General features: G+C 36.8%; 1 protein-coding gene across 3 annotated transcripts in view; it reads left to right on the top strand.

Annotated features, from left to right (window-relative positions):
* The window catches only part of homer3b (homer scaffold protein 3b), a 51,918-nt gene that overhangs the window by 27,106 nt on the left and 11,204 nt on the right, over nt 1-13,608 (top strand). For all 3 annotated transcript variants that reach the window (XM_044130445.1, XM_044130446.1, XM_044130444.1), the window contains 3 exons: nt 3,990-3,998; nt 5,788-5,924; nt 8,845-9,001. In XM_044130445.1, the coding sequence (XP_043986380.1) occupies nt 3,990-3,998; nt 5,788-5,924; nt 8,845-9,001 (303 nt within the window). The remainder of the gene's footprint in view (nt 1-3,989; nt 3,999-5,787; nt 5,925-8,844; nt 9,002-13,608) is intronic.

The raw sequence follows: 13,608 nt of genomic DNA, 5'->3' as shown, positions 1-13,608 counted from the left end.
ATGCCACTCCAGAGGAATCCCAGCTGTGAAAACTCATCTTACATGAACCGCCTCCTGCTGAGGAGACGATGTAGGAAAGGGCCGAGTGGAGACTGTTTTCTGTCTTAATTAATACACTAAAATAAAGTTCTTTAATACTTTAATGAGTGGGAAAAAAATGGAATAGAAATTGAAGATAGAAACATGATTAAACCAGTTTCTGGAATACATAAATATCTGCTTCACCGTCGTCGTAAAACTATTTACAAGTTTCATAAACAATTACAAGGCTGCACAGTGGCGCAGTTGGTAGAGCTGTTGCCTTGCAGAGAGAAAGGTCCTGGGTTCGATTCCCAGCCCGGGTCTTTCTGCATGGAGTTTGCATGTTCTCCCTGTGCATGCGTGGGTTCTCTCCGGGTTCTCCGGCTTCCTCCCACAGTCCAAAAACATGACTGTCAGGTTAATTGGTCTCTCTAAATTCTCCATAGGTGTGAGTGTGAGTGTGTGTGTGAATGGTTGTTTGTCTTGTATGTCTCTGTGTTGCCCTGCGACAGACTGGCGACCTGTCCAGGGTGAACCCCGCCTCTCACCCGGAACGCAGCTGGAGAGGAACCAGCAACCCTCCTGACCCCATTAGGAACGAAGGGTGAACAGAAAATGGATGGATGGATGGATAAACAATTACAGTTGTGTAAAATCAGTTTAATACTTTTCTACAAGCACTTGGAAGTAGTTTAATATTTTTGACATCACCTATAATTTATAGTAGTAGTGGGTATTTATTGTATTGTTTATCTTTTATCTTGAGAAACTTCATATCATGATAGAAATTTTGATTTATCATCCAACTAATGTTGCTTATTAAAACTAGTTGGTTGTTTTGGTTGATTTTGCATTTTCTCCACTGTTATTTTAATGAATGTTTATTGATATATATCAATAAATTTGAAAGTGTGACTAAATACAGTTACTGTGAGCAGTTTAGTGACATAAATCACACTTCTTTATGTGACTGGTGCCTAACAAAGTGTATAACAGATGAGTATGTTTCTAATATTCTATAAAAAATACTTTATTGATCCCAACAGAAAAATTAAATGTTGTTGAAACTCATTTAATCAATTAATAATTAATTAAAAAGAGCAGTATTTGCCACAGCTATACAGTTACAAAAACAAGCAATAAATAATTATTGTCTCTTTTATTGTTGTCACAATAATACAGCATTTTTTTTTTTTTATGTGGCCTTCATTTATACAGGTTGTCTCACTTACATCAACTCTCATATACAAGAGAGCAGGCCTGTCGCAACAAGCAACAAATCATTTAATTGCATTATAAATTTAAACAAGCTCAATAATTTTCATTTGCATGATGTTTTGTTTTTTCCTTCTCTCTTTCTACCAAAGACTGGATGACAAAAATCTTCAGTCTGGTGCTTTGGTCTCAGCTAGCTCTTTTTTGTTTTGTTTACAGAGATGTTATAATTCATTTTATTTATTGATTTGGGATATTTAAAATGTTTTCCAGTTCCAGTGTCAAATGTGCTTTATGATTTAAAGTTTATTCATCTTTGAAAATGTGTTTATGCCATTCTTACCATTGTATTACTTGAAAATGGTCTCACAGCAACAATATTATGCCATATATCATCCAGCAATATTCAACCTGTTTTTATGAAAACAAACTAAATTACAAACACAGCAACAAAACAAGAAAATAAGAAATTTGACTGAATTAGATAAACTAATAAGATATGAGCTAAAATCATCTTAAAAATATCATGATAAAACAGTTTGTCATATTTGCCTCTTTTTCTCATGCTTGAGCTTTAATAAGTCAGTTTTCTCTCAGTTTATGAAAGAAAAAAAATCAAAGCAACCCATTAAATATTCATTATTTTAAGAAGAAATGTATATATATTGATGTCTACTTCAATTTTTCCTCACGTGTTCAGAGTTCAGTGAAGAAACAAGCGTAGAGTAGCAGCCATGGTCAGTGCGCGGCTCCACCACGCAGCAGAGCCGACTCTTTGGAGCCTCGGGCTTCGCAGAGTGCATGTTTTGCCTCTGATACACGAGCGGCAGCAGGGGATCTGCCTGCAGTAAAGCTCCAGCTTTCTACCGTATTTACACAGCTCAAACATGAGATGGAGGAGTCAGTGAGATGAGACTGAAAAATGACAAACGGTACCTCTGAAATCACCAGTGGAGAGACAGTAATTAGATCTTTGGAGAGCTGTCGTATTTACTGGGACGTTTCAATAAATGTTGTGTTTTCTGGTTTTTATTGAGGTAAACCTTCTTTTTGTAATGGAAAACTAAAAGTGCACTGGTATTTTTTGTCTATATGGTTTTTTTTTAGCACTGTTGGAAAACAGACGGAAAGGTAAAACGCAAAATATTTGTATTATTTCTCACTACAACTATTGCATGTGTAGCAGGGTTTTATTTCAACAATATTATCATGTGAAGTTAGTCAGAAACTCTTTAAATTTAGTTGCTTCTCCATACATTAAGTTCTGCTGCTCTTGGCAGTCGGTGGTTACCATAGCAACGGATATGTAGCCGTAGTAACTGACCAAACGTCAGTTACTACGGCTACATATGCGTCAATTTAAATTTAACTCTCAGGGAAAAGACAAATGAGCTCCACCTTGAGCTTATAGCAGCAGCAATCACTCTTACTGTATTTGTGACGTCGTCCAGCTCTGATGTGTTTGGAGACAGAAACAGGCTAAAAATAAAAAAACTCAGATCCACAGTGAACGTAAACAAACATCTTAATCTCCCTCCTATGAAATGCTACAGCTGGTATGTCTGTTGTATGTTTGAATCTATGCAGGGGCAGAAGGAGAAGGAAGCAAAAACCAACACATCAATATTTTAAACCTCCGACTTTAAAGGTTTAAAAAGTTGAAGCTGCGTGAGAGTGAGCGCGGGTTTGCTGTTTAGTGGGTGGGATAGGTGAATGAAGGGAGGTCTGAGAGGATCCATCAATAAATAAATAAAAGGGTCTCGATGAAACACAGGAACCTTATAAAGCTGGGGGTTGGGGGAACAGTCATGGGATAAATAAGTAAAGAGTATGAATGTAGTTAAGACAAACAGCGCTGCTGAGACTTTGTGAATAAAGCTCCCAGGAAGTTGTTTAAATTTTAAACTATCAGGGATATCATCAGTGTAACAGTGTAGATTAAATTAGACATATGAAGTACAGCGATTTCCCCAGAAAATTTGTATCCATGGATGGACGGATGGGTGGACTATTTAAACTATTTAGTATTAATATAAATTAATATCGCTTAGTCAATAATGTCCGACGTTTGGGACATTTTCTCTAGTTATTTATTGATTCGCCTGCATTTCATGCTTAAAACGCATTTCATTCACTAATATTCTTTTTGGTAGCATAACTTACTTTATCACGCTGTGATAAACAGTTGTAGTACGATGACAACATGCCAGCTAATATTAAAACAGCAAGATAAATGAAGGTTACCATAGTAACCAGTAAGAACTTAAAAGCAGGCTGGGTTTTTCTGCAGTCAGATTGTGCGTGGATTCATCGTGTTTACAAACAAATAATCCCTGTCGCGATGTTGACTCATCTGCCAGCTTTTTTGTACCAGCTTTCACACCTTTACGGTTCTACTAGAGTGCAAACCTCAGTGGACTGAGTCCTTTTTGACAGCAAATGATGGCGCAACAAATTATTAGACATTAGATATGCATTATGTGTATTTTTACCTTGACTGTAGGGATATAAAAAGCTTGGTATTATTTGAGTTTGGTTTTATTTCTGCCTTCTTTATCCATAACTGACTTTAGGCTCTTATCCTGCATCAGTCAAAACGAGGAGAGTGGAGCATAACTCTAAATTTATGTACAGAACCAAACGGATAGATCACTGTTTTCTTAAAATGTTTGTTATGATTATTTTTATCTAATCCATGTTTCCTTCTTGTGTTTCCCCCCTGCTGCATCTTGGGATACGTTCATCCATCTCAGCTCTCGCAGGTGTGTAACAGCCACACATCACACAACAATCGAAGAGCAGTAAAAAGACGAGACTCTTAGAGATTCAGTCGGATGGTAGCGTAAATGTTGCATGGCCTATCAGGCTTAATATTTCATCTTTACGCTGATCAGAGTTGACTTCAGAGAAAAGTTAGCTGCAGTCAGCCAGTGAGACGGAGAAGCAATAACAGTAATACAGGATTTAAGTGTGTCTGTGTAAATTATTTAAAGATGAACAGTCTTTAGATCATCACATGTTTCTTTACAGCTGATTATTTAATCTCAGTCTCTCACACAGCATCTATACTTGACACAAGTATTTTAAATCCTTAATGACTCAAACTTCATCTGCTGCATGAATTATTCATGGTGACACGCAGCTGATCTGTTGGACCAAAGTCGTGTTTTCCTCCTCTTGGGACTCAGAGATTATCCACAGGACTCAGCTATGTGTTTTAACTCCACATCCATCCACAGAGGAGAAAATAAACAGAAAGCTGCTGAGCTAAAAGATAATCAACTTTAGTCCTCAGGGGAGTGCAGCCATGCTCCCTCATATGAATAATAAAGGCTTATTTTGCATTGCAGGGTTGCAACATTAAGAGTTCAAGTTTAAGTTTTTATGCAAGAAAGCAAAAATACCTAGTTTATCATCCAATATCGTTCTGGTGTGACCTTTACACTAATATATTAATTTGGGATTTCCTGTGTGGAATAAACACACAACAAACAACTTCAATGATTTTTTATTTAATGGAGTCCTCATAAGTTTAAAATAATTACTTGTTATCCCTCAGCAAATTACAACACTGTTATATATTGGATATTTGATATTTTGGAGCTTGTTTTGGTGAAATTAATTCAGGTTCATTTAAATGTGCTGGTTTCATGGTGATGACCAAACTTTTACTCCAAAGATTTTCAGCAGGATTGATTCAAACTGTTTTTGAACAGTTTGAATTTCAAAAAAATTGTTTTTAATAATTTAATATTTAACAGTTTTATGCTCTGTACCGATTCCACCTGATAAAACAAGCAGCTCCTTGAATGACCTGAACTTTTACCAGCACTGTTTTAGGATTTGGGTCACTCTTGTTGTCCATGACTGCTGCTGATTTGCTTCAAATTTAACTTATCAGCAGATTCTCAAACTGCAGCGCTACATATTTTGTTTGTTTGTTTTTTTTTGTTTGTTCTTTTACATACATAATTTTTAATCACTCGTAAACACCAGATGAAGCTACGGTACAAGAATCAGCTCATCAGTAATTTCCTGTTGAGTCCAATCAGACCTGCGAGGCTGCATGGAGACGAACAGCTGGGCTGCACACATGGCTGCTTGTTCTGCTCAGGGCTTTTCTACAGGAGCCTAGATGGGACATGTGCAGCACCAGCAGACTAAGCTCACTCCTATCTTTTCTGATCCGGTATAGCGTCAGATATGTGCACCTAAATCACACCTTAAACCGGATTATCTCCACTGCGGTAAAATTCACTCTTGCAAACTTCAGTTTTTAATTAAGATGTTTTCGTTTTACAGCACCTTGCGAAAGTATTTACACATTTAAAACTTTTTCACATCTCAAACTGAAGTTGAATTTACTTCATTGGGATTTTTTGTGATCGCTAACATTGATAAGCTCATGCTTCCACCGACTCTTGTGAATGTGTAAAACAAAAGCTTTGATATTATGCTCCAAGCTGTCAATATTTTTAATTTTTTTGCACATATTAAAAGACAAACAACAATTATTAGACTAATGTTTTGTTGTCTGTGTCTCTGTTGCAGGAACTGTCGGAGGAGCGTCACTCTCCGCCGCTGCTGACAGTTAACGGGCCTGGAGAGGAAAAACTGTTTCGCAGCAGGAGCGCAGAAGTGGAGCTGACGACTGAGAAGGAACGGGTCAAAAAGATGCTGTCAGAAGGGTAACGAAAAATGTTATTTACATGTCAGGCACGTTCAAACCAGGCAATAGGAAGGTTGAGAGGTAGAAGGCATATATTCTGTTAAATCTGACGTAAGAGTAGAAGTGTTTCAGAAAAATAAATTCCTGCGGACAGTCAGACATGGTGGTGGTGGAGTGATGGTCTGGGATTTCTCTGCTACTTTAGGACCAGAAAGATCATAAATGCTGCTCTCTACCAAAACATCCCAAAGAAAATTTGGGATTTTCCCTTTTAATTAGTTAAATCATAATGTAAAAACTGCATCTCATGTTAACTCAGGTTGTCTTTGTGCATTTAAAAATGCTTGACGATCTACAGCATAAATGATGATAAAAACTAAAACAGACAGAATATGCAAGTGGGAAAATACTTTATTATAGAACAAAACAGTTTAGCAGTCAAAATCTGCTGTAAAAAATAAGTCTTGATCTACAGTTTCTGCATGTCTCAGGTTTTCAGATGCAGATGGTTCTACTTGGTTCATATTTACAAACAAGTCAAGTATCTCAGTCCAAGATCATGCATAGGAGAATTTATACTGGAAAACATATTATTTATTTAAAACCATGTATCATTATCAATTAATCATGAAAATATGCTGCAAATTATGCAATAAGTGCATATTTCGTATGATGCTGTGGAGGAAGAGTATTTGTGTAAATTTTTAATTCAATAAATCCCTCATCTACTTAAAACGCACAGGCAAAACAAACATGAGCAGAGCTTAACAAAAAAAACAAACATAATTTGATTAATTTTTAAGAAATACATGCTAGTATTGAGTGGAATAAAATATGATCATAAAATTGGCTCCACTCCTGAGTAAAGCTGCTAGCATCGGGGATTTTGACATTGTGATTCAAAAACATGACAAGAAGCTACTTTAAAAATCCACAAGACTTAATTTACATTTTACTTTAAATATTTACATGGAGGAAAAAAAAACACGAAAGAGACGTCAGTTAGGTGTGTTTGTGCTCTTGCTTTCTGATTGTTTTGGACCAATATCTGACAAGAAGTTGTTTGTTCAGAGCAACAAAATAATAACCAGAAATCCTGAGAGAAAACGCACATTAAAATTAAACAACAGGAGCAGCAAATGTTTGTGTGTCTTGAGAGCCGGGTTTGTTTTCTGTTGGAGTTCAGAAAGTGACGACAAACATATTTACATCCCATTTATATTTACTTTGCCTTGACCAGTTGCTCCAGGGAGGCACAGACTCCTGCTGGATTCAGTGTCCACTGGGTCGACTTCACAACACACACTCAGGTTCACCTATTTATTTTAACAATAAAGAAAAATAAGAACAAAAATCAAGTTGGTGGTCACCTCAGTCCAGCAATTTTTGCCCCACTGTTACCGACGGCAACAGAAAAAGGGGGAGGAGCTGTCAGGTATTGGTTGGTGGTTACCGCAGCAACCAATACCTGACAATATGCCGATAAATGTCAGGAGAAAATTACTTTTTGGCCAAACAAAAATAAATTAATTTTGACAAAGTTTACATCTATAACATTGTTTAAATAAAAGCCTGTTACACATATGTGGTTGTTTCTAGGCATTTATTTGCCCAAAGTTTGAACTCAAATATTCTTTTTTGCATTTTATTCTTATCATTATTTGACAATACTGCCTTTGTACACCTTCACACCTGTTCTGGGCTTTTTTTCTTGGTGAGATAAAACATGGTGGCTAACTGCTGCCCACCTAAGCGGCGCGTTAGCTCCACCATTGTCACTATTAATCACTAAGCCATTCATGTGAGAACACAGGAAAGCCACTCTCTGTTGTCTATTATCCCAGAGATTTTACTTTATGATTTTCATAAGCCTAAGCAGACTCTTCCCTCCTGTTGCTATGGTTTTATGATGGCCAAGCTGTTTTGTCATCAAGACAAAGATTTCTTCCTGAACTGCATCGTCTCAGCTGAAAGCCCTGCTTTATTACACATCCCCGCTGAATCCTGACCTTTACCAGCGCACCAGATCTTTTCCACTTCCTAATAAAGCAGAGCACATTACTTGTCTTGTGTTGGTTTTTATATATGCACTCAGCGGCGTAATTTTCCACTGCTGCTCTGCTTTGGTTCACATTGAAGACCATTCTTTTAAAACTGACCCAAATAATCACCAGAGTGCTTTAATATTAACATAATACCTTACTATCTTGTTTTATTGACCCATAATCTGAGTTAGATCCACAGTAAACTTATTAGCACCCTGGTAAAGGCTTGGAATGAAAATACGATGATTTTTTACGGCAGTAATATAATCTTATGCAGAGTATTTTAAAGACAACGAACCTTTAATTTGAGTACATTTAAGGAAAAAACTATAGTTTTATCAATTACTTGCACTGCTGCTAATAGCCGCAAGTGGCTCTTTGAACAGCTATGAATAAGTTTGGCTAAAATGATAAAGAACTAATGCTTTTGATTATAGAAATTAGGGTTGGGTAATATGGTTTTAAATTTTTATCTTGGATATTTATTACATTAATAATAAAAGTGACAAAGTATTTACACTTTTATAATATTGCCCTGTTTTAATTTTTTTTCTAATTTATTGACGTTATTTGTCTGACAGTACAGTCAGTTTTTTGTATTTTCAAACATTATTAATTATGTTTAATTATGTTAAATGTAACATATTTAAATGTGTTATGTTTGACACCTAACAACTCAAAAAGTTGTTGCTAGGTAAACACAAGTTTATAATTATTACAATTGTTACAAGATATTTTTCATGAGAACGACACAATAAATGTACGTATTTGCTAGATGTGACAACAAATGCAGAGGGGTTTTTTTTGTTTGTTTTTCTTGGAATTCCCACAACAAAATGGCACCAAAAGGAGCAAAAACTCTTGTGTTGTTTTTTTTCTGCAACTTCTCTGCAGGTCCATGTGTGAGCTCAACTTGGAGGCTGAACTCTTCACTCTGCAGGACAGCAACGCCAAGCTGGTGGCGGCGCTGCAGGAAGCCAACAGCAGCGTGGAGCAGTGGAAGAAACAGCTGGCAGAATACCAGGAGGAGACCGATCGCCTCCGAGACCAGGTGACCAACTCTGCTGCTCTTTCCTCAGCGTTAAAATTGACCTAGGATTAATCTTACTGGTATTTTTTAAAACAAATTCTTGTCAGTATATTTCTGTATTATTTTCAGATAAAATCATACACTGCAGGTTAAGTTGCAGACTTTAGGAAATGCTCTCTGGGTAAGAAAATAGCTAATTAGCGTCAATATTTTCTTGGTTTAAAAATAGAAGAGTTCATTAATATTTCTAACCTGGATGTCAGAGGGAAAGAATGTTGTTTACACTTGGTTATGGTTGGAATTACATTCCCAAGATGCATCTCTGTTGTTGCTATGGTTGTGATTTTCTCATTAAAGAGAAATATGTTGGTTGTTTTACGTATTAAGATGGGCCAATGTGCCTGTAAAATAAATCTTAATTTAACCCTTATTTTATTGATAAACAGCTGACTGGAAAATTATTTTTAGCTGAAGAAAACCTTAAGAATGCTTGCTGGAAAAAATATATTAATAACTGGTGTGAAATAGGGCTGAAAAATGATATCGCTGAAAAACAAACATCAGCCGATATAGATAATCATCAATTATTTTTTTTGTCTTAAATATCTGAAATATTTCTAAACCTTTTCTGTTTTAATCCCACACCGTTATTTTTCATTTTTAAGCAGTTGTGAAGTACGTTGGTGAAACCATGAACTGCTGCTATGCAAGTTACTCAAAAAGTTGTTGCTAGGTAACCACAAGTTACTCAGTAGGTTGTTGCATGGTAACCAAGGAATGAATGTGATGTTTGATGCCAACAATCTTTGGTTTATCGGCTAAAGTCTTCCGTCAGTCCACAGAATGCTGTGCTGTTCTGGATTTCAGTTCAGTGAAATTATTGAATATTCTATCAGATATGTGTAATATGTATTGTTATTATTTTTTTCTCCACCTCTAGTGTTCAAATATAACATCTTAATATTAAATCTTTATTTTTAATAATAAATCTTAAATCTCCTGGTCCTACTTGTTGGTTTTCCAGACTAAAGGCTGGAAAACCAACGAGCAGGACTTCAAGTGTGAGTCTTGAGTGTTTTATTTTTTTTAGGCTCTGAGTCGCTGGGTATGGTTTGTTCTCCTTTTCTTTTTTCTTTTCTTCCCTCGTCGTTGCTAAGTAAAGGCCAGTGCTTCTCTGTGACAATACAATGAATATATTTTTCATTTGCGCTTGCCTGAAATCTCTCTACCTCCCCTGGTTTCCCTGCCCTCATTAAACCATATATGAACCATTGGGAGGTGAGTGTGTGCTGCTCCTTAGCTTTGATCCATGTTCACTCGGGAGTGCAACTGATACCAATCTGAGTGCAAGAACCCTAATCAAGGCACTTTTTCCTCTCATCATGCCCAATGTGTCATAATGGTTTCTAGCTTTACCAGTTCTCCTTTCCACTGTTTGATGACCAAGTGGGACGAATGTCAGCCAACCTGCGGCTGCTATGAAGCTCATCCACATAGAAACAAGCAGAATGATATACTGTCACAATAATAATGAACCATCAACATAACATTTTTTGCATTCTCAAAGGAATCTGGGGTCTCTCAGGTTCCAACAAGCATAAAGGGTTTCACAGTGAGACTTTGATGCAACCCTGCTGAAACCATTCACATTATTAACAGTGGTGATGTCTCTCTTTTTATGATATTTTAATTATCTTGTTAAAGGAGACCTATTTTGCAAAATTCACTTTTAGGTCTACAAAAACAGTCCACTCACAAACAACCACCCAGCTGTTTGTTGGAAAGAAATTAATGTTTTTTGGTGTCTGGAAAATTAGCTGTTTTAAAAACCTCCTGATTGTTGAATCACAATACACGGGCACCGTGCTGTCACCTAGCAACCTGAGCTGCACTCCAGCACATTTGGTCAGCTAGTTTTATAACTGTATGTGTATTACAATGGTTCCTGGAAAAGACCAGTGTTTTGTTGTTGACTTACCATTGGTTGTGCAGGAGGCCCCACTTCTGCTTCTCAAAGATCTATGTTTGTATAACAGCTCATCTGTTTGCAGCCATTTTCACGTACATGCGTAAATGTTGAGTTGGGGGCCAGCAGCAGTTTATTTGCATTTAAAGTGACAAGAGGCCCTAAAACAGATCGTTCTGAAAGGAGACAAAATCTTATTATCCAAGAACGATTTTGTGCAAAACTTTTAACAAATATGTTTTTGAATAGCCTATAAATTGATCTTAACTTATTCAAAAATGCATAATAGTACCTGTAAGGCTTTGTAAACACAGATTGACCAGAAATTAGTGTCTATTTACTCTAATTTATGTTTTAATAGCAGCTTTTGAGTTAAATATTGTCTTTGGATGGCTTTGAAAACTTTTAACTTTTTAACATAAGTTTACCATTCAAAAGAAGTCCATTCATTAAACTTGTCTTGTCTTCCTGTTTGATTCTGTTTTATGTTCGTTCACTCCCAGAGGATTTTCTTTTCTATCAAATCGCTGGAAAACATGCCACTTTTAAAACATTGTTTCATTTCTGCTTGTTTGGCGCATTGGCCCAGAATCATTTGATTTTGTTACTTCCTAGATGTCAAGAAAACGCTCTACTCAACATTTTAAAACAGGATGGTTCAATAAAGCGAGAAGACGAACGAAAATAACTGCTAAAATCTAGACGAATCGACAGGATCCGCTCGTCATTGCTCGTCCTTTATAACCACTCAGACAGTAACTAGACTTTTTTTTTCTTATAGTATGCATGTATCAGAGTAAAATTTCCCCAAAGACTGCTTCAAACTGCAGATTCATTTTTCATCCAGCTCCCCTCTCACTGGTATATTTCTGTTGTCAGGCTCCCGTGATAATAGCGGGGCCTGAACGCAGACATTTCATCTTTAATTTAGAGAGAGGAAATTATGCCCCTGGTCAGGCTTAACAAAGCGCCTTCAGTGGCACAGTTCAACAGTCTGGAGTGAAACGTTATCACCGCTGACAGAACGTGGCTCTTTATTTTTAGCTTGAGGCATTATCCGTCTATTTTCTTTTTTCCATCTGCACATGTCCAGTTGAAGGTTACGCCTCAAACACACACATCACAGGTCTGAACACACACTCTGAGCTGCTGCAAAGTCAACCAGGTGGCTGGAAGTAGAGCAGGCCTCCAGGGTTTGGCAGTGGGGTATCGAGAGGGGCAGGAGTAGTTTTTATTTATTTTTTTCTTTTGGGACAGGACACCCCTCCTCCTCCTCCTCGTCCTCCCCACTCTGTCCCAGTTAGAAGAAGATAAATCACTGGAGAAGCAGAGGGAGAGCAAGGTTGGCTGCCCATTTTCTCGCTCGTCACACTCTCAGCCACGCTGGCGTTCATCCACCGGAGAAACGCTCTGGGTTTATTTTCTGGGTTTCTGGTTTTTACTGCAACCTCTGTTTAGGTTTAATGAGAGTTGACACCACAGAAGTCTGTACTGCATTTTAATAAGAAGTACTTTACAGTTTTTAACTCACCTGGTTGTGTTTGGGGATGTTTATCCTTTTCTTGATATTTTTCTTCTTCAGAAAACTTGGCATGTTCAAAATCAGACAGACTGCAAATCTATCAGTATAGATAGATAGAAAGTCAGAGACGGTTATAAAGTCAGTCTTCTGCCACCTGAAGAACAATTCCAAGATCTACAGAAACTCATCTATATAGTTATCTTTAGTCGCAACAGTGTCTTCACAGGTCTGCCTAAAAATTCAATCAGACAGCTGCAGCTGATCCAGAATGCTGCTGCTCACATTCTGACTAAAACCAGGAAGAGAGAGCACATCACCGCAGTTATAAAGTCCTTCCACTGATGTCCTGTCGCTCAAAGAATAGACTTTAAAACACTAATGTTACATTAATTAATTAATCAATCGTTTATTTGTGTAGCACATTTCAGCACCAAGAGAGTTCAAAGTGCTTTACATCACAAAAACAAAAACAAAACACAGTCCCCAATTTGAGAAACTAGTAAACATTATACGTTTTGCTGAGTGCCATCACTACAAATATTAATACACGTCATATATGTTGCCTTTTTAGTATCAGGACATCCACTAAATCTGCAAGTCAGCCAATTAAGCAACGCCATTCATTTTCCTTGGTGCTGATTGGCTGAACCCCCAAGAGCGGTTCAGCCAATCAGCCAATATGGTTTCCACAGTGGGTACTTTATTACAGAAAGCTCATAAAATACTATAGATTTCTAAATACGATAACAAATTTACTAGATTATAAATTATCCTAGTAGTAACTGTGATAATGTAATAATAACATATAATAATGTTTTGAGAGAATTATCAAGTAATACAATGTTAATGACATATTAATGCAAGTACACCTGATCAAAGATCAATAAACTTACATTTTTAGTTAACATTTCACACTAGAACTGAAAGATGTTTAAAATATCCAAATCAAATAAACAAAAAAACTAAAACAACAAATAAAATGGACACTAAAGTGTCTAAACAAAACTGTCCTTTGAGAAAGGAGCTAGTTTTTTCATTTAGTCTTTTGGAGAAAAACAAACATTCAAATGGAAATTATTGAGGTTGTAAAGCTATCTTGTGATTGATTTTTGGGTATTGCGACAGACCTGGCTGGCTGTC

Source organism: Gambusia affinis, linkage group LG10, assembly GCF_019740435.1.
Source record: "Gambusia affinis linkage group LG10, SWU_Gaff_1.0, whole genome shotgun sequence".
Classification (NCBI taxonomy): Eukaryota; Metazoa; Chordata; class Actinopteri; order Cyprinodontiformes; family Poeciliidae; genus Gambusia; species Gambusia affinis.
This window is presented reverse-complemented; position numbering and strand designations above follow the sequence as displayed.